Below are 21,950 nucleotides of genomic sequence, written 5' to 3'. Positions count from 1 at the left end.
CGAGAAAGAGATTTAAAAGAAAGACTGATTTTAAATTAAACCCTGAAGGCAGACTTTTAGCTTTAACGGGAAGGTCAGACAATGCCAGTAAACACCTAAAAAACAGATTTGGAAGTCTACGCACCCAGAGACTGCAACCCTATTCCTAATAAAGAGAAAATGTCTTCCCTAACTGATGCTATTCCTGCAGGTCAGCAGCCCACCGATCCCTCCACAATGGATGAGTTTGACGGCTTAACTCCCAGCGAAACTGTGAAACAAGTGTCTGACTCTCTGGGCTGCAGTCCGACCTCTGCAGAAGTGGCTGCTTACTTCGACAAACATGACAAACTGCGACATCTCAGGGAGGAATTTCTGGTACCGAAAATTACAGAGCTGCCGCCTTGTGAGTGAAAAATGTCTCATTAAGGCCGATGGAGAAGAATATTTGTTATTAACAGTTGTTTAATTCTGTTGATGTTTCTTTAGCTGATCTCTCACTGGTCAATGGTGCCAAGGAGTGCATCTACTTTTCGGGCAACTCGTTGGGGCTGCAGCCTAAAAATGTCAAGAAGTACCTGGAAGAGGAACTGGAGAAGTGGGCCAAGATGTACGTTAATGCTTACATTTGATATTTAACCAAAGGATGAGGCACAGTGGCATGTATTGATGTATTCTTTTACAGTGCTGTCCATGGACACACAATGGGTGCGAGACCTTGGGCATGGGCTGAAAACAACATTGAGGAACTGATGGCCAAAGTTGTAGGTAAGAAACACTGACGCTTGGCTGGTCCTACTAAATACTCTCAGAAAAATTATGGTTCTTAAATGGTTCTTCAGATGTCTTCATGGTTCTTTAAAGAACCATCATACGTCAAAGAACCTTTTTATTTTGTAGATGATTCTTTAGCTATTACAAATGGTTCTTTAAAGAACAAAAGGTTCTTCATCCTTAGCTATTTAAGTTTGATGGTGTAAAATGGCATAAATATTTATTCACTATAATTAGAGTGTGAATTATACTGTGTGTTTTGTTTGTGTGCATGTGTGTGCGAAGGGGGAGGGCGGGTTACCTGGCAATTACCCTTTAAGAGCAGATGGTAGGAAACTGAATATTCAAATAAAAGTTAGAAATACTTGCTTAAAAATATACTGGTGGCAGGGGTGGGGGCCAAAGCCTGAAGACCCTACCCCCAACACTCCTAACCCCGCAAACCCACTGATCACAAATAATGTGGTAATAGAATATGGAATTTATTATTAAGACGTTTATGATTATGGTGAGTTAACAAACAGTAGACACAATACACACATTCAAATGCTGTACTGTTTTAAATTTTAATAAAGTATTACTATTACTAGAGAGAGAGAGAGTCACGTTAGAACACGTCGTACTATGGCAACCTCCCGAAAGAGGGGGGGGGGTCAATCGTTGGGATGCGCATGCGCAGACAGATTGCGCGACCGGCGGGCCTTGAACTTTGTAAGGGAAAAAACAATTTCTCACGGCCGGTGACAGCGAAGCGGATAACAGGCTTCAGTATCTGCTGGTCTTTAAAAGCTCTGGATTCTGGGACTGTTGGAAAAGGTAAAACATTTTCATTAAAACCTTTTTACTGTTTTGTTTTTGTTACTCGTCATTGTAGCTTGCTGTTAATGTTGTGCTAACAATAACGGTTAGCTATGTTAGATACATTAGCCGTTGACGTTAACGCAATTCAGTATCCGGTATACAGAACTGTTTTCCTAACAAAACCACTGTTATAATTAAGTGAAGGTGCTCCCAACTATTTTGAACCTTTGGCTTCTAAAATATGTGGTTCTATTGCGTGCTGCGTACATAACGTAATGTCAGCTAGACCGATATTAAAATTTATAATATTGTTAAAGTCACTAAAATGGCGCCTGAAGCCTGTTGAGATGTGAGCTGTCTGCTCTAGAAACTCGGAAATTCAGTAGAGCTGAGCCTTACATTAAATACTCACATCAGCCTGTACTTTGCATTCTGTAAGAGCTGTATGAAATACAGCAATGCATAGGTGTTTTGAATGAATAAAAATGTGACACATGAGAAGGTGTGTCTTTGACTGTTCCTGTATAACTTATTTTCGGACTAGTTAACAAATTATGCTCCGGTCATTTGATGTTACCAAGATGGATGTCCTTTTGTAATATAGTTACATTTTCTTTGTACATTTCATTTATCCACCATCATACATTAAGCCAGACCTTCCCAAAGTGTGGGGCCCGCCCCCTAGGGGGGGCGCAGAGCCATTGCAGGGGGGGCGCGGCATGAAAAGGGAAAAAAAAAAACCCCAAAAAAACAATGCTAGCACGGGGCGCCCACACAAACGCAAAGCAGGAGATGAAGCATAGCTGAATATGTTTCCAAACCAACTTCATTCTAAGCCAAAGACTAGAAAATATGGTGAAGCATATCTTCCCTTTGGTTTCACCTGCACAAGTGCCAAGGTAGGTCTCCCCTGCAGAATTGGTTTCCCCTGTGTCAGGAGCAGCGCTGGGCTGTTCAAATCACGGACAAACAGTATCCCACATTCTTGATTTTTAGTTCACAAACACTTGTTGTAATAAATAACTACTCCTGACATTTTGGAGATATTAGCTCTTTATACAGTAAAGTTACAGCGGGATACGAATAATATCAGGCTGATCCTGCCAGGATTTGTTCCCTGGGTTCAAATCACGGACAAACAGTATCCCACAGTTGTTCATGTTTTTAAACCCATTTTGCACAGAGAGGCATTTTTTGAAAAATGTATTGATAGCAATGTTGAATATTATTACACAGGAAAAGAACAACTACACGTAAAATAATTACGCCGTGACGCCTCTGCCTTTCTAAATGGAGGGACAGTAACTGCGTGTGTGTATGTAAGCGTGTAAAACCTGCAGATAGAGACAAAATACTGTTAATCTGACTATCTGCCATTCTGCAATTCATCTCATGTAAACAATAACGTGGCGCACAGCGTGACGTGGAAAAAGGCACATACCTTTAACGTTGCGTGACAAACTCTGTATTCCTCGTCCACACATAAACGCAAAAAAGGAGTTTTAAAAAATCTCCGTTTTCGGTGATTCGAAACGCCGTTTACGTGTGGACGAAACAGCTGCGTTGTCAAAATCACCCGTGTACGTGCGGACGCAGCGTAAAAGAGTTAGTAGTTTATTTTCTTACTACCTGCAGATTACTTGTATTTGCTTAATTGTTTACTAAATGTTTGAGGTGTGAAATAAACCGCAATGGAGCAAAATATGGGTGTGTGTGGTTGGAGGATGTGTTCGTGCGTGTGTGTGTGCGCGCGCGCGACGGGGGGGGGAGATATTTTTTTTGTAAAACAAAGGGGGGCCCAGCAAAAAAAGTTTCGGAACCACTGCATTAAGCCAAGAAGAGGTCATTATATCAAATCAAATCAAATCAAAGTTTATTTATATAGCACATATTAAAACAACAGTGTTGACCATAGTGCTTCACAGTCAGTCAAGCGGAGTAGACGGCTTGCCGTGAACACTGGCGCCATCTTATACTAACAAGAGGTATCAACACTGGGCCAAAGTTCAGCACGTGGTTAAAGTTTGTAATCCAGCCAGGGTGTAAATATCACTCAGCAGCCAGTCGCAGAGATGAAGCAGGTAGCATCAACACATAAATCTACTCTACCCGGCTTAAATCACAAGACCACCTCTGACCGAAAAGCTGTAGATTTTTCTTGTTTGCACAAATTAATTCAGATTCACACTAATTCTTTTCACAGCTCCAACAAAATGAGGAAGGGGAGGGGGAGAAAACCAATTAGATTGAATTACAATTGGATGGAAGTCAAGGACAAGGAGAAGGAAGCTTAGGATGAGGAGGAAGAGAAGCAGCAGGAGCATCTTTAGGGATCTCTATGATGTCATTGAGGTTTGTTTCATTAATATTGTCCTCTCACAAAGAAAGATGACTTGTTTTAGTTCACCTACTTCCTGTATTAAATAGTGATTTGCAAAATGTTGTGGAAAACCACAGAGCAGGCACGTATAGGGCATCTGCAGGTAAATGAACATCAAATCTCTCAGACTAAAATCTGTATTATACTTTTAGTCTTAAGAACATATGTTGTATATTTATCACCCTTATGATAAAACCCATGTCAGTCTTTGGTTTATTGACATTGTATTTTGAACCCTCAACATTTGCTTTATTTCTTTTGCTATGTTGTTTTTTGTGAGCCTTTTGGGACCATATTAGGATGAGGGATCAGAATCTGGAGTCGTGCACACTACTGTTTCATTTAGCGTGTATCCATAAGATTTGTACAGCAGATCCAAGTTGTGCCTTGAAAACAGGAACGTTGTCTGCATAGAGGAGAACTTTAATAGCAGGCTTGTACAAAGTGAGGCTTTGTGCTCACATCTGCTGCAAACACTCGTTTTAATTCTGTCACCCTGTTTTGATGCAGAATTCAGTTGAAATCAGGCACTTTCTTTTTTTAATGTGTTCTTGTGAATTGATTGTGTATCGCATACATTTGATTTGACTTTCTGCGAGACAACAGTCGTCCACTGGCCAAAAAAGTTTTCCAAATACCTTCACGTTATCAAGCCTGGATTTAGAAAAGAATAGCAAAAAAATCTGCACCTCCTGCTTCACATGCAATTTGTGTTTGTGTGTTCAGAGGCGGCGGCGAGAGGGGAGACCTCGGCTCATCCAGCTGGAGAGCCTGACCAGGAGGAGTCGAACATTAACTCTGCTCTTCCAGGGCACCCTGTAGACTCGGCTGCTGGCATTGGCTAGGGAGTGCGGCCGCCGCTGGGATGACGTGAACGCCAACCAGGAGTCTATCACAGGTCGACTGCAGGTATGCGAGTCAGACCTTCTGAGGAGGGTTTCAGTTTTCTCTTTTCTTTATAATTTACCCTTGTTTTCTCTCTCTCAGCTCCTTGTCTCAGAGTGGGAGGGATTTGAAGCACAAAGGGAGGAGCTTGTCGTTTGGTTGGCTGATATGGATGTCCACCTGAGTGAGGTTGACCAGCTGACAGGAAACACCTGTGAAAAACTGAAACAACTGCAGGTGTGGGCTTGTTTTGATATGACATATATTTGATATGATCTATACGTCAGAGACATTGTCCTAAACTGGACTAACAAAGGACAATGAGTCCAACATGAAACTTGCCTTACATAACGCTGAAGTTCATTGATCATTTTAATCATAAACTTGTTGTTGAAATATTTTTACTGAACATGCAAACATCTGCTGATGAAAATGTGTTGATTTATTGGTCTGTTATGAAGCTTTTGCTATTTCTAATGTGTTTTTATCACTCTCTGATGTTTTATTAATTAAACAATACATGTATTAATTGTTGTGTTATCTATAGATATAGTATTTATATATATTTATTTATAGTATAGTAAAAAAGTTTAATTATTACTGTTTAAATGACTAATATGTGACATGTATTAGTTGTGATGTTGTGCTGAGGGTTAAAATGCCTTTTTGTCTTTTGGTATACTACGATATGGCAATAAACCATTAATATATGTCTATGCTGTGCTCGTATTTATTTTACCCTACTCAAATTCAATTTATGTTACATTTTATTTTGAAAGATTTAAAATGGTTCTTTAAAGAACCATTTCAAAAAAGGTTCTTTAAAATGGTTTTTTAAAGAACCATTTGAAGGACCTTTTTAAAAATGGTTCTTTAAAGAACCATCTTTTAAAAAGGTTCTTTGAAAAACCATTAAAGGTGCCCCAAAGAACCAGTTCTTGATGGTTCTTTGTGGCACCAAAAAAGGTTCTTCTATGGCATCAGTCTAAAGAACCACTTTTGGTTCCAGTTGGCACCTTTATTTTTCTGAGTAATAGGTCAGGATTTTTGGAGAACATGATGCTTTCCAAAGTTGCAAATTTTGGCTCACCTGAACTAGTCTGACAATGGCTGTAACAGCTGAGTGATTAAGAAAACCCAAAAGGCAATTGGCGTTCTTGAAGGGGTTTGGGAACTTTCTAGCACTGCACTTCTCACAGTTTTGATACCATTAGCTGAGTAAATCAGAATCAGAGTACTTTATTAATCCCTAAGGAAATTATGGAAGACCATAACTTGCAGACAACTTGCCATCATCCATGCAAGCTACCACGATCATGGGGTACACATATTTCCCTAGCAACTGGTGGTTACCAGGGGTTCACAAACTGGTCTATAGGCCTGTGTGATTGCAGCTTTAGCAAATGCTTTCACAGCGACAGCCAGCAAACAGTTGAGGAATAACACTTTTTCCTAGCAACCAGGGGTTTCAAAGATGGTCACTGACAAGCAGTGTTGGGTAAGTTACTTTAAATTAGTAACTTAGGTACATTACTAGTTACTTCTATCAAAAGTAACTTAGTTACTTCAAGTTACTCGTTACTTTCAAAGTAACTAGTTACTAGGGAAAGTAACTTTGGTTTTACTCAGAATTCTCTTGTTAATGTGTTGCTTCCGTAACTGGATACCCAGCCAGATTGCCAGTCTTCTAGCTTGCTTACTTGCCACAAGTGCACTGTGCCACCTACCAATAGAAAGGAAAAAATAATCTGCATATTTCCACGAGAGAAATCCCACGCCTGGACCGTCGTTGACCATGATTCTAGCCTACGTCACAGCGTCACGTGCACTTTTTACATCCAACACGAAAACTGCAGTCATGGTGCTTTCGATTGTACTCAGAACTCGGAAATTCTGCCTTCCGAGTAGGAAGATGTAGGTAACACCAGACTGCAGATGAGCTGCATACAGGGCTGGACTGGGACAAAAAATCAGCCCGGGCATTTTGACTAGAGACCGGCCCACCATTATAGAAAAAACCATAAAGCCTTTGAATGAAAACAAACGCTGTTGTGACAGTGATGTACACAGTTTTGATGGTATATATGCATCAATCTATCAATCGTTTGTTGTAAGATTCAGATAATTATTTGTTAAAAGCTAGATATTTTAAATGAGAATAAGAAAGAAAAGTAATTCTTTGTGCCCCCCTCTCCCTATTAATGCCCTACCTGGCCCCCCTGGCAAAACTTTGCTAGACCCGCCCCTGCACAGTTACCAGCTGTCAGCTACGTAAAAAAAGGATCCTGGTGTTATTTGTCTCTCAGAAACAGTTCATAACTTCCCTTCAACTCATTCATGTCACCTAAAAGGTAAACCTGTTTCTCCATCACCTGTTCAGCTCTGATGATTCAGTAAGGACATCTTCATGTTTCCCTCTCACCAGATAACCAAACCGATATCATGACCAGCAGCTTTTACGGCTGTGGCTCCAGCAAACATCAGCTGATACTAGAAAGTAATATTAAATAAATTCTAACAACAGCTGATCAAGCTTAAACGTGCTGCTGTTGTTTAACGCGACCTCCATTGGTTTCCTCTTTCTGGCGCAAAGTGGGCGATAAACAAACAAGAGAGAAAAGCCGATCAGCTGATCATTGATCAGTTTCCTGATTGAAGTAGAAACAGGAGAGGGAGGGGGAGAGAATGAGAGAAAAAGAGGCAGCTGTGCAGCAAAGACACGGAATAACTCCAGCTTTGTGTCTTTTTCATTGTAGCTGAAGTCCGGGACAAACTGTTCCTTTTCACCTCAGTACGAAACGTGTAATATTTTCTCTGAATAGAGACGATTCCGTTTTTTAGGGGACGGTTAGCAACTCTAATAATTAACCTTATGAACAAAATAAAGTTCAACATCAGTAACATCATAGCACTGATCCAGCTGTATAGAAACTCCGTCATGCTAGCTAGTACCCAGTACGAAAAAGTCAGCATAACGAAAATAAACTCCACCTAAACTCGGTTTATATCTGACACAGATAGACTGCAGGTCCTAAATTCTTACCTGAAGTTCAGTTCACCTGACACTTGGACCGGTGGCCGCCTCGGGTCTCTGCTCCTCCTGCCTCCCCTTTCCTTCATCCACCTGCTGGCCTCCACCACTTGCTAATGTTACTGAATCTGTGGAAGCACCGCGACAGCCACCACACGAAGTAACGAATAACGACCCTATCTAAATCCCAGTAACGATTAACGCGTTCCTGATTTTGGCATAATAACTAGTTACCGTGCTCGTTACCACAATAATAACGTAGTTACTGTAACGCGTTACTTAATAACGCGTTAGTCCCTACACTGCTGACAAGTCTCTAGGCCCGAGTGACTAGGACCTAAGCTGCTTTAGCCTGCCCACTGCTGGAGCTCTTCTGCAAGTAGCTTTACAACCCACGTCTGCCAGCCCCTTCTTCCATGCTTTCTATTTTTGCTAATTTGCTCTGTTTTGTGCAACAGTCAGTTCTGCATCTTTGAAAGGACTTGAGAGGTCCAAGAGCAGAACCTGCCAAAGGAAAGACTGTTATTTCCAACGATTTTAGTTGGAAATAAGTCTCCTTTCGAGTGAAAATACTAATAGTGGTCCTAATAAAAATGTTTTCTAAAGCTTCCATGTCAACTTGAGCTAACTGTTGGATGGTTCGATCTAGAGTTTCACATTTGTGTGTTCTTCTGTGATGCTCACACACAGCTGTAGTTTTAAAACAGTCTGTCCCATTTACCTGTCCCATTTAGCTGTCCCATTTAGCTGGTAGTCACTGCACTTTTCCACCCAGGCCTGTTTTGAAGAGTGCAAAGTCCATCTGTGATTTCATTCGCAAGTTCTGGATGAGGAAGACAATGACAAGAATACATGTGATCATTTGAGTTCTTCAGATAAAGATGACTATAGTTTGACCATTTTGTGAACTGAAGGTTTCAACAAAAGCTACTATGCTTTAAATAACCCGGATGTCCTCATTTCTGCTGTTACTGAAATGAAATGAAAGCCTTGGGGAAATTTCTCAAACATTCACATATTAATTAAGAACATGACTCATATTGTTTTTCTTCTTTTGTTTTTGACAGGAGCTAAAACTGAGGAAGTGGCACTGATGAACGGTCTGACAGTAAATTTACATCTTCTGCTGGTATGATACAATCACTTACTGTTTCACCCCATTTAAATGATGAGATATACAAACATAACAGACATAATTCAACAACTTTCAAACTGAACAGTAATGTCCTTCAATTATTCTGCAGCTTTCCTTCTACAAACCCACTGAAACTCGACATAAAATCCTTCTAGAGAACAAGGCCTTTCCATCTGATCACGTGAGTACATCCACTCATGATCACATTTTTCTCTTAAATCCTCCCTTTGGGAATTTTTTTCTCTGATCCATGAATTCAGCTTTACTAGTTTTGTCTAACTCAAAAGAAAAATTAAACTTCACTGGATACTAAGTGATTAGTTGGGGTTTGATCTCGTGTTTCTCACCAGTTTTAACACTCGAGAAACATTTCTAGCCCAAAGAACTGACATTAATTGAAGGAGTAAGGTTCTTGAGATCTGTCCAGAGTGTACATTAGAAAGACCTGCATATAAAACACAATAGTTTTACATGACATTGATTATTTAAAAATTTTGTTTTATAATTTACCTTTTTTTCTTGTTATGTAGTGATGTAGAGAAAGTAAGACGTGACATCTCTTCTGTTCTGGGTCAAACTGACCTGCTGACTTAAAATCAAGACTAGTGACTCAAGAGGATTTGTATTGAAAGTAAACTCTAGAAAGAAACAAAATAACAAAAGAACAAAATAAGGGATAGCAATATGATCTCCAGAGCACACAAGTGACATGCAGGGGCAATTGTGGCTCAAGAGTTGGGCGTTCGCCTTGTAATTGGAAGGTTGCTGGTTCGAGCCCCGGCTCGGACAGTCTCGGTCGTTGTGTCCTTGGGCAAGACACTTCACCCGTTGCCTACTGGTGGTGGTCAGAGGGCCCGGTGGCGCCAGTGTTCGGCAGCCTCGCCTCTGTCAGTGCGCCCCAGGGTGGCTGTGGCTACAATGTAGCTTGTGAATGTGTGTGTGAATGGGTGCATGACTGGATGTGTAAAGCGCTTTGGGGTCCTTAGGGACTAGTAAAGCGCTATACAAATACAGGCCATTTACCATGTCGTCACATGTTGTGATAGTAAACACTATAAGTTTATTCAATGTTTAGAACGAGAAATACACAGAAATTAATAGGTGGAAATGAACAAGGTGCATGTGTCTACACAGCACGTGAGGGACATTTCATCACTCAGGAAAGATATCCGCCCAAATGACAAATGTGTTGTAGGCTGATACATCGATCATGTTGTAAAAGATGACCAGTGGCCAGTCATTCACTTGGTGCTGTGACTTTGTCCAAGTTGTCAACCCACCCTTTGGTGGCATTGTAGTCTAGAGTCATAGTTGGTTTCTGGTCCTCTCGTGTGCTGATTTCAGAATTTTTGTGCAAAGTGCTCATGAGCACAACTTTTTTCCCCTTTTTGTGGCAATAAGGTACCGGGGCTGTAGTGTCTGTAAAGGCAAATATGGAAGACTGAGGGGCCCTGTTCTTGGTTATCAGCAGCTCAGCAGGGAGTTCAGTTCTGTTCTTTCAGACTGTTCTAACCATCGTGAGCTTTCTCTTTAGAAGCTCCTGAACCAAGTTGTAGTCACAGGTTATGTTGTGCCCCTGAGACCTTGTGCCACATCAAGCACAACCTTTGTGACATGATTCTTCTCTGGGGCTCCTCCAGCCGGCTTCCCAATGTAAGCCTGCATGTTCAGTGTATAGCTGGTGTTTGCATCACATGCTGCCCATAAAAGGTTCCTGTCCTACCCACTTGTCCTGGGACATGTGGGTAACACATGGGTTGTACATATGTGAAAATGCACAATTTTTATTTTATATGTTGATTACCCTTATGAAGCCAAGCACAAGAAGTTTCATACTGAAAAAAATACTTTAAACTATTTATTTTAGATTTTTAAAATTTAAAATGGTTCAATTTGACCTGCAACATAACAGGAGGGTTAACTCTTCAGTGTCCTTCTTGAATCTCTTTCCTCAGTACGCTGTGGAGTCTCAGATCCGTCTGCGAGGACTCGATCCTAAGGACAGTATGCTGCTGCTGTCACCCAAGCCGGTAACACACTGTACACTTTTATCTAAACTAATTTCCCCATGACAGAACAATTGCTGGGTAGTTTTCCTCCCCAAAGCAAACCCTCAGGTCATCTACCTTGACATCACGTGTTAGCATATCACTACGCGATGATATAACAAAAAAACTTTCACAGCATCTTAACTTTCAAAGATGAAGAGCAGTTGCCGACCTATCGAGTGCATTTCATGCTGTTATTTGAACAAACATGTCTGTAGCTCTGTGTCAGTTAGAAACTAAACACCGTTTAAACGACAATGCTGAGCACTGATGCTCCTTTCTGTGTGTTCAGGGAGAAGACACCCTGAAAACCGAGGACATCCTAGAGGTGATCGAGAAGGAGGGCGACTCTATCGCAGTGGTAATGTTTAGCGGGGTTCAGTATTACACCGGCCAGCTGTTCGACATGGCCCGCATCACTGAGGCTGGCCAGAGGAAGGTGAGGAGGGGATACTGTAACCCAGTGGTTCCCAAAGTGGGGGGCACATTACTGGGGGGCGCAGTATGAATAAAAAAAAATGCTTGGACACTGCTAGCACAATGGACAGGTTTTTGACGGGGCTCCCACACAAATGCAAAGCAAAAGATGAACAGTGTAGGGAGTAACGCGTTATTAAGTAACGCGTTACAGTAACGACGTTATTATTGTGGTAACGAGCACGGCAACTAGTTATTATGCCAAAATCAGGAACGCGTTAATCGTTACTGGGATTTACTCGTTACTTCGTGTGGTGGCATCGAGGAGCTTCCACAGATTCAGTAACATTAGCAAGTGGTGGAGGCCAGCAGGTGGATGAGGGAAAGGGGAGGCAGGAGGAGCAGAGACCCGAGGCGGCCGCCGGTCCGAGTGTCAGGTGAACTGAACTTCAGGTAAGAAGTTAGGACCTGCAGTCTATCTGAGTCAGATATAAACCAAATTTAGGTGTAGTTTATTTTCATTATGCTGACTTTTTCGTACTGGGTTTCTATATAGCTGGATCAGTGCTATGATGTTACTGATGTTGAACTTTATTTTGTTCATAAGGTTAATTATTAGAGTTGCTAACCGTCCCCTAAAAAACGGAATCGTCTCGTATTCAGAGAAAACATTACGCGTTTCGTATTGAGGTGAAAAGGAACACAGTTTGTCCTGTAATTCAGCTACAATGAAAAAGACACAAAGCTGGAGTTATTCTGTCTTTGCTGCACAGCTGCCTCTTCTTCTCTCATTCTCTCCCCCTCCCTCTCCTGTTTCTACTTCAATCAGGAAACTGATCAATGATCAGCTGATCGACTGTTACGTTCCCCTGAGGGGTCTAGGCGGTGAGGGGGAAGTAACAAAAAGTGTCCGGGTCAGAAAAAGGAGTCAAGGAGGCAAAAGAGTTAAATTAAAGAGTTTTATTAAAGTAGCTCAACTAAAAGAGACGGACAAGCCACTATCACCATTTAAGGAAACAAACAAAACTCAAGCGTTGGTCAATAAAGTAAAAACATAAGTCAAAAAGAGAGAGCAGCTCACTAGCTGCAAACACAGACACGCAGCTCACTAGCTGCAAACTGCAAAAACACAGCTCACTAGCGGCAAACACCCAGCTCACTAGCTGTAACCATTCACATGGCACTCTGACACAGAGCTCACCTGTCCCTGGGCTTAATCCCTTTAATAACTGATGTGAGTCAGCTGTGTAAAAGAGAAAAGGTGGCACCTCAGGCAGAAGAGATTGAAAGACATGCCCACACAGGCACCTTCAGGAGGAGGCCCTGCTAGGGCCGTAACATCGGCTTTTCTCTCTTGTTTGTTTATCGCCCACTTTGCGCCAGAAAGAGGAAACTAGCGGAGGTCGCGTTAAACAACAGCAGCACGTTTAAGCTTGGACAGCTGTTGTTAGAATTTATTTAATATTAGCTTCTAGTATCAGCTGATGTTTGCTGGAGCCACAGCTGTAAAAGCTGCTGGTCATGATATCGGTTTGGATATGTGGTGAGAGGGAAACATGAAGATGAAACCAGGAGATGTCCTTACTGAATCATCAGAGCTGAACAGGTGATGGAGAAACAGGTTTACCTTTTAGGTGACATGAATGAGTTGAAGGGAAGTTATGAACTGTTTCTGAGAGACAAATAACAACAGGATCCTTTTTTTAGGTAGCTGACAGCTGGTAACTGTGCAGGGGCGGATCTAGCAAAGTTTTGCCAGGGGGGCCAAGTAGGGCATTGACAGGGAAAAGGGGGGCACAAAGAAATACTTTCTTATTCTCATTTAAAATATCTCGCTTTTATTAAATAATTATCTGAATCTTGCAGTAAACGATTGATAGATTGATGCATATATACCATCAAAACAGTGTACATCACTGTCACAACAGTGTTTGTTTTCATTCAAAGGCTTTATGGTTTATATCCACAGTGCACTTGTAGCAAGTAAGCAAGCTAGAAGACTGGCAATCTGGCTGGGTATCCAGTTACGGAAGCAACACATTAACAAGAGAATTCTGAGTAAAACCAGAGTTACTTTCCCTAGTAACTAGTTACTTTGAAAGTAACGAGTAACTTGAAGTAACTGAGTTACTTTTGAAAGAAGTAACTAGTAATGTACCTAAGTCACTAATTTAAAGTAACTTACCCAACACTGAAGATGAAGCATCGCCAAATATGTTTCCAAACCAACTTCCCTCCAAGCCAAAGACTAGAAAATATGGTGAAGCATATCTTGCCTTTGGCTTCACCTGCACAAGTGCCAAGGTAGGTCTCCCCGGCAGAGTTTGTTTCCCCTGCATCGGGAGCACGCGCTGGGCTGTCCAAATCACGGACAAACAGTATCCCACATTCTTGATTTTTAGTTCACAAACACTTCTTATAATGATGAACTACTACTGACATTTTGGAGCTGTTCGCTCCAAAATGATGTTAGCTCTTTATACAGTAAAGTTACAGATTTTCTTGTAAAACAAAGGGGGGCCTAGCAAAAAAAGTTTGAAAACCACTGCTGTAACCCAAAATACTCAGATAAAAGTCTTTAATGATGTTTCCATGAGGCCTTGCAGTCACCAGAACCTTCCCCATTTTCTTGTATTGCTTAAATGAGAATTGACAGTTACATAAAAAAGCATATATATGATTGCTCCCAGTGCTTTCATTATTTATTTCCAAAAAAGTTCAAAAGAACAGAGTAGATGGAGAAAAGTACCAATTGCAGATCTGCATTTCCAGCTAGAGTTGGTGGGTATCACACTCACTGTGCGAAGTTTGATGGGCCAACAATAATATTGATGCACAATTTTTAACTGAGTGAGTTTTGCCCACTGTGACTCTGATTGACCAACGTTAACGACAACGCTATTCCCTTTTTCCAATTGTGTGTTTACACCCAAATCTTTTCCCCATTTTCATCTCAAATTTTCACCGCATCTCTCCATCATTTTATGAAATATTGGTGTTATTTGCAATAAATCCCATATTTTTGATGCAACTCTTCAGTTGTGAAACTTTCCGGCTTGACCAAATGTTTCCTTGAGTTGTGGAAAGAGTCAATGTCCAAAGAAAACTTTGAAAGATCTCTAGAAGTCCTGGAAAGCTATTGCTCAAGACCACATAGAAAAATTTGAAGAAAGTCTGTTACCTTGGAAGCAAAAGAAAAATTAATCAGGGCCTTCTCAAGACTTTTGCTCTGTGCTGTATATTAAGTTGTTACTGTGTCCTCTGTTTGTCTGTCAGGGCTGTTACGTCGGCTTTGACTGCGCCCACGCGGCAGGAAACATCGAGTTGGAACTGCACGACTGGGGTGTCGACTTCGCCTGCTGGTGCTCCTACAAGGTCAGCTGACAGCAGACTTCTAAAGACAAGTCCTGCTCACTGTTTCATACAGACACAGTCCAGAGTGAATGAGACTCTGTGGAGCTGTAGGACAAATGTCCTTTCTGAGGAATATTAATGTTCTTTCTGGCAAGGGTTGAGACAATACAACCAGTTCCGATTTTAGACGCTTATACCAGGGTGTCAAACTCATTTTACATCGTGGCTCACATACAGTTCACTTTGATCTCAAGTGAGCCGGACCAGCAAAACTCACATTTAATCCCTGAGATATTTTAATGTAAGAAAAAGAACTTCAACAATAGATCTGTTTTTCTATTTGATAAAGAAATGGTGCTGTAGTAAAGGAAAGAAGTCTGGCAGCATGACTCTTTGGGCTTAAAGTTTAAGAAATGAATTACAGAAAATTTCTGGTATCTCATTGTCCACACTGTCCTGTAATAATAAAATCAATTTTTTTTGTTAATTGACAGAATATTTCTTTGTTTTGCCAGGATGCACAAAGCAGCTCATGAGAGAAATTAAGCACACCATCACCTATCAGGGTTAAATTTTTCTGAACTCAAGAGTAAGAAAACATGCAATTCTATAACGGATACTGAAAAAACTGGAACTACCTGTCATTTAACAGTTTATTACTTATTTATTTTGGCTTATGAATGACCATGGGGGATGTCTTTATCAAAAACCAATGGAAGGGGCCTTTAAAGATCAAAAACCTTAGGTAATTTGGCTGATCTCCCATTCAATCACTTCTCTAGTGCTACTTTCTGATCTCTCTGCAGCAGTGATGTTACATCTACCTTAGCGCCTGGCTCCATCGCTGAAAACTATGGATCATTTAAACGGAAAACTGCTTGTTAACTGCCATAATCCTTCACATGTAATCCAGGACAGTTTGAAAGAGAAATTGATGCAAGAGCAGAGCGAACAGCCTAAAAGGACAGAACAGGGCATGTGAAAATGTCCGAGAAGATGATCTTAATTTCAGACAAATTTCACAGACTTTTTTATTCATGTATCATAAAAGTAGCGGTAAATACTTATCTCCTTATCACCATTCACTCCACCTTACTCGGCACTACTTTGCTCACTAACTGCCCTGTTAATGAACTGCAGGCGATTTCAGTACAATTATCAGATAAAAGTATAAATGAGAAATGCTTTGTGATGACTGGCTTTTTTGTTTGCAGTATATAAACTCAGGTGCTGGTGGTCTCGCTGGGGCGTTTATCCATGAGAAACACAAACATACCATCAAACCAACGTAAGAAACACTCCTCACAGACATTTTAGCTGATGGGGATTTTTGTTGGTAGGGTATCCCAGATATCCTTGGCCTAATTTTGACACTCTTGGTTCAGTCACAGCACTGGCAAGTGACACCTTGAGTCAGTCACGGCCAGATGTGGGACATATATGGGGTAAACATTCGTTGCCATCTAGGATAGTGAAACTAATATCAAATGATAAAATATATCAAACTTTTAAACTCAAGTATCTTTCTCTTAAATTAGTCAAAATACGTTAATAGACATAGGATTAAAGATTAGATTAAATAAAGTAACACAGCTCTCTGTTCCTGTGTCCTTCAGGCTGATGGGATGGTGGGGACATGACCTGAAGTCTCGGTTTCAGATGACTAACGGTAAAACTCACCACAGATTCCTCACTGACCTCTGCCTCCTCAGTACCTCTCTCAAGCCTGCTGTGTGCTTTTAGAGTTGCTATTTGCTTCCATCTTGTGGTCTCATGTGAACATTACATCTGCAGTTCTGCCTATTTGGAGACCTTTATGTTTAGAGTGTAAAGAGCACACCTCTCAGGCTCTAAATGAACTGAATGGATCCTGAAGCTTTGAAAGGGTTCTTGACTTTTTCCTTCTGTTTTTAGTGATGGAGCTGCAGCCTGGAGTGAGCGGCTTCAGGCTGTCGAACCAACCAATCCTGCTGGTCTGCCCACTGCAGGCCAGTCTGGAGGTACTCCTTCTAGACATGTTAATCGATCTGAATGAAACTTATTTTATAAGCTTGCTAGGGTTCCAGGATTATTAGCATCTATTTAGCTTTCGGGAATTGTGAATCGTTACAAATTATATGTAGTTTGTGTAGTAAATGATCTCAAAACGACAGCTATATTACGTGTACAATATATGCACGCCATTGAAATTACACGTATGTTGTGGACAGTATATGCAAACTATTGACATTACATGTGTGTTATGTGCAGGTTATTCGTAGTTACATGTCCTTTATTAACATTACAAGTGTTATCTGTATGTTTTTGACATTACATGTATGTAATGTACGTATGTAGTGCACTGGCACTTTGGGGTAACTGGAATTGTTGTCATGCATATCTGTAAGTAAGTGTTTATCAAACAGTGATGCTAATAATGCCTGTAGTTGATTACAAGTGGAATATACAGCTTGAAAAAAGTATATGTGTTCATTATTCATCTCTTTCATTGTTTAATTATTGTACATGTCTATTTAATGGTTATTTGGTGTTTGATTATTTCATCAGTTTATCATTTATTATGGAAGCTTGTTTCTGCCACTGAAAAAAAGCATTTTTTGCCATACATAAGTTAAAAAATTTGGGTTATTATCTCGCCTTAATTGCTCAAACTTATGTAAATAACTGAAAAATTGAGAAAATTCCCTTTTTAAAATTTGAGAGAGTAATCCAAAATCATGTCTTATGGAAGGGAAAATTGCTGTTTTCAGGCTTCCTTAATATATCAGCATAGTCTTGTACAAGAAAAAAACCCCATTTGCCTGAAGTAACATCAGTTTTTCATTTTCTTTCCTCATACACGATTTAAATCTTGCCAGGTGTTTAACATGACCACCATGCAGGCTCTGCGCAAGAAGTCCCTCCTACTGACCGGCTACCTGGAGTATCTGATTAAGCACTACTATACTAAGGACCCGGCTCAGCCTCACAAACCTCACGTCCACATCATCACACCGTCGGACCCTCAGCAGAGAGGCTGCCAGCTTTCGCTCTCCTTCTCTGTTCCCATCAAAAGAGTCTTCGAGGAGCTGGAGAAGAGGGGTGTCGCTGTGAGTATAAATCCCGATATCTGTTTCTAGTACGAGCCTAATCGGGTAAAAATACAAGAATGTAATTAATTTTAACATCAAATTGTACATTTTGTCTTTTTATTTTAAGTTCTGTGTTGTTATCATCAAAAATTTAGAAAAGGGGTTGGTCACGTATTTGGCATCTTAGCCAGTTCAATTTTGTATTTGTTTTCTTTTTTGGAGCCAGAAGTGTCCAAAGTTTGTGAATTCAGCTTGTTTTTATAAACAGATACCTGATAACTAGTGCCAAGTACATACAAATAAAACATTAGCATTTAACTCACTAAAACCAGAGCACAGACTGGTGGATGATCTTAGCAATTAACTTCATAAAACCAACTATAGGGACATGCTCGCTTTTGTAACTTGCCTACAGTGGCTATTGGAGGAGCTCCAGTTTTTGGCACTTTAATTCCTTGTGCTTCAAAAAATGACCACCTGAACCATTTTGAACTCTTTTGTCATTTCCTGTTTCATAGTGTGACATGAGGGAGCCCAGCGTGCTGCGAGTTGCTCCGGTGCCAATGTACAACTCCTTCAGTGATGTCCATCGCTTCATCAGAGTGCTGGGAGAGGCTCTGGCTGCCAGCAAGCAAGATTGGGAGAGGAACTGACTGCTACAAACTCCTGTGTTTTTTCATGATTATTAGGAAAGTTGTAAAGCATTATGCTTTCTTTAAACGCCTCGGGTCTCTCATTTTGTGCCTTTTGGAACCATTTGAGCCTCATTATCTTCACTGTATTGTTAAACTTTTTTTTAATCTGTTGCAGAGATATTTGTCATAAATTCTCAGAAGTAAAATATTTTTAGTTGACAATTTAAAATAAAGCTGAGAACAGCCTTCAGATTGAGAGAGAACCCCGATGTCCCCTTGGTCTTTGTTTCGTTCTCTCTGTCTCTCTTTGAAATTGCACATAAATTATGGCTTGTTTTGCATACCTACCTAACACACCAGTACTTATAGCCTTTTTGCAAATTTTTGCAATCTTATTGCTTTTTTATTAAATAATAAAAAATAATTTTCAAAGTACATTAATGTAATATGACACAGGGCTTTTGCATGAACAATAACTGCCTGAATACATGACTAGCTGCAGTAAAATAAAAGATGGATGTACTCACCAAAGCACCACCCACTACTTTGGAAAGTCCCAAATTCGCAATTTTATCCATTGCCATTGTGGTTTTCAGCCAATAAAGCTGATTCTGACAGGAGATACACTCTAGCTGTGACTACTAGTACATCAGTGGTACATCAGTGCTTCACAGACTTGTTCAACCTGCAGGTTGGCACAGTTACCATGTTGTCAACCAAAGACTACACCATGAAATCGGTATGTGACCAAATGCTACGAGACAACTAACCTTCAGTTTTAAAGCCATGGCTTTAAGTAATGGCAAGAAAACTGTATTTACACTATTTTATGACACCACAGCGATGTGAAATGTATCATCTTGCATTTAAAATAGTGAATTGGATATAAATCCTTTGATTTTAATAGATATTCGTATATATTTTCTTATACGTATGGTGATGTGAAAAAGTGTGAAAAGGTATTTGAACCATTCTTGATTTATTAGCTTGTTGCTATTTGATCAAACAAAATGTAATATTAGACAAGGATAACTCAAGTACCTGGCCCTATAACATCAGTAATGATTTTGGTTTCACTGTCCCTTATTCTGAAAGGATTTTTTCTTAGTTATTATTATTATTATTATTGCTGTTTTTAACGGCTGGTTTTTACAGTACCTCAGCTTAAAGTCTTTTCTTGTAGTTATTATATCATAATTAAAGATAGTATTTATCACATCTAAACAGACTATTAGTGTTAAGGTGTTAACACCGGTGTCACACCAATTATATTTCTGTATATTTTTTATTTCTCATTAAAAAAGTGACAATTCTCAAAAGTTCGATGCTATTCAAAAAATGAACTATTTGTATAAGTAGGAGAAAACTAAGAAACAATCCCATGGTTGTTTATTGTACACTTATATATAATATATTAATAATTTAATGATTGATGAGTGATTTCTATGTCAAAAGGCAAATTAAAATTTCGTTTTTTTTTTTAATTTGGAGGACATGTTTCTTATTGTCATGGCTTTACGCAGCAGCACATGGGGAAACATGATGATGCAGTTATATTGAACAAAAGTTATATCCCACATTATGATTGCAAAAACATTTTCTTTGAACAGCCCGTATCAGAATGCTGCTGTAGCTTTCACTCCCCTCACCCTTGTGACCCTCCTCTTCGGTGGAGCGTTTGGGCACGACACCCAGCGAGCTCACAGCATGAGGTTTGCAAATTACAGCATTTTTTTTTTCATTTGGGCTGTGAGGGAGGAATCTAATGAAACCCGTTTTTCTCCCCCTCTCTCTTCCTCACCCGTCTGTACATTACACACATGAGTTAGCCGACAGTCCTCCCCTTACCAATTAACACCTACTTTATTATAACGTTGACTTCTCCCTAATGTTCTTGCATGTGTTTATGCACTATTACCTTGACGGATGCCTATTCCACGATTAGACATAATTGGCATATCAATATGCAAAACCTAAATGGATTAACCTTCTTTAAAACTAATGAGCACTTGGATGCCCAGCTGGGGAATGGACCAAAATTAGCATTTGTCATCTTTTTGGGATGATGTGAGAATAAATAATTGAAGAGTGGCTGGTATTGTCTTTCCTGGGGCTACTTAACCTTACAGTGACTGTACTGTAAAATGGAGAAAAAAAAGAGAGAGCGAGAGAAGGAATATGCAGATTTACTGTCTTAATGATGACCGCCGGCTTGCTGGGTTCACACACACATGCAGGGAAAAAAAAATACAAAGTAGCTCCGTCTTTGCTGAGGGAAGTGGACAGTTTTGATCAAAGAATGGGCAAAGTAAGGTTTAGTTAGGCAAAACAAACTGTGGCACTTTTGAAAGGTTTTTCATGATCAGTAGAGGAGGATTAGAAATATACCCCAAATCTAAGCACTTATGGGTAGATTAAAACATTTTTAAACATGAAAACATGGGTGTAATAGAAAAAGTATTTCCAACATGTTATTCAGCTTTCCTAAAATTAAAAAAAGTCTATCCCATCTTAATGAAGCACAAATGACAAATTATTGCAGTAGATTGTAATTTGTTGCTAAAATAAATTGCCCTAGAGGAAGGGCAGCGCATAACTATCTAACTTACAGTGACTTACATATGAAAGTTTCAAATGTAAGTATTTAAGTTAAGATAAGGAAGTATTTTCAGAAGAATGAACATAAAATAAAGAGATGCAATGTTGTGAGTTCTAAAATACATTTGTGAAACTGCTCCAATGGTTACAGAGCTTTTTTTTGCCATTACAGTGAGATATTTACACCTCTAAATACTCCAATTCAGGTCAGAGTTTTAGTCAAGATACTTCAGTACTCTTTGTTTTTTACATGTTTTCTTAGATGAGCTTCAGAAAAAGACTGAAAGCTGTAGGGGGCAAAAAACTGCTTAGCTTGGGTAGCACCAAGATAAAAATACCTCCCGAGTTAGTTTTAAACTTGTTGTTAAAATTTGGTTTCTAAACTGTAATGTCCAGCACTAAAAAGATTGAAGAGTGAAGAGTGAATTCTGTGTACTGCTCAACTCTGTGAAAATTACACGTCTCCAAGAAAAGCTTGGGCATGGTGTGGTCTGGCAGGAGTTCAAGGGTGTGTGATCAACTGACAGTTAAAACATCACTTTTTAAGTCCAATATCCAAAGTAAAAAATGCTCCAAAAGCTGCTTGTGTGTGGCTTAGCAGGTCAGAGAGCAAAAAGATAGTTTTGGCTTTTAGAGACAAAAATGACCTTTGGAGTTTAACATCCAAATGAAAGACTGCATGCTGCCCAGAAATCAGATCAAACCTCTGACCTGATAGGTGAGGTAACATGGTTTTCTGCAAACACACAACTATTATTATTACTTGTGGATGACTTTTAATAAAATTACTTTGCCAAGTACTGATGCCGTAGATGAACTATTACCATTGTTTGAAAATGCTG

The 21,950-nt window shown here is 39.9% G+C and overlaps 1 protein-coding gene across 1 annotated transcript; it reads left to right on the top strand.

Moving 5' to 3' along the window:
• The first annotated feature begins 216 nt into the window (after positions 1 to 216).
• On the top strand, positions 217 to 18,528 carry kynu (kynureninase). The gene is made up of 13 exons (XM_063467627.1): positions 217 to 385; positions 469 to 589; positions 665 to 747; positions 8,918 to 8,979; positions 9,095 to 9,166; positions 10,941 to 11,015; positions 11,326 to 11,472; positions 14,727 to 14,825; positions 16,019 to 16,092; positions 16,421 to 16,473; positions 16,719 to 16,804; positions 17,663 to 17,893; positions 18,394 to 18,528. The coding sequence occupies exons 1-13, from the start codon at positions 217 to 219 to the stop codon at positions 18,526 to 18,528; spliced, it is 1,407 nt and encodes a 468-aa protein (XP_063323697.1).
• The last annotated feature ends 3,422 nt before the right edge of the window (positions 18,529 to 21,950 follow it).

The sequence above is a fragment of the Pelmatolapia mariae genome, linkage group LG23 (genome assembly GCF_036321145.2).
Source record: "Pelmatolapia mariae isolate MD_Pm_ZW linkage group LG23, Pm_UMD_F_2, whole genome shotgun sequence".
NCBI classification, from domain to species: Eukaryota; Metazoa; Chordata; class Actinopteri; order Cichliformes; family Cichlidae; genus Pelmatolapia; species Pelmatolapia mariae.
The sequence above is the reverse complement of the archived record's forward strand: the minus strand, read 5'-3'. Positions and strand labels throughout refer to the sequence as shown.

Coding starts and splice junctions, on each gene's coding strand:
- kynu (XM_063467627.1), top strand. CDS start 217: ATGGATGAGTTTGACGGCTTAACTCCCAGCGAAACTGTGAAACAAGTG. Junction 748..8,917: donor ACTGATGGCCAAAGTTGTAG/GTAAGAAACACT, acceptor TGTTTTTGACAG/GAGCTAAAACTGAGGAAGTG. Junction 11,473..14,726: donor CTGAGGCTGGCCAGAGGAAG/GTGAGGAGGGGA, acceptor TTTGTCTGTCAG/GGCTGTTACGTCGGCTTTGA.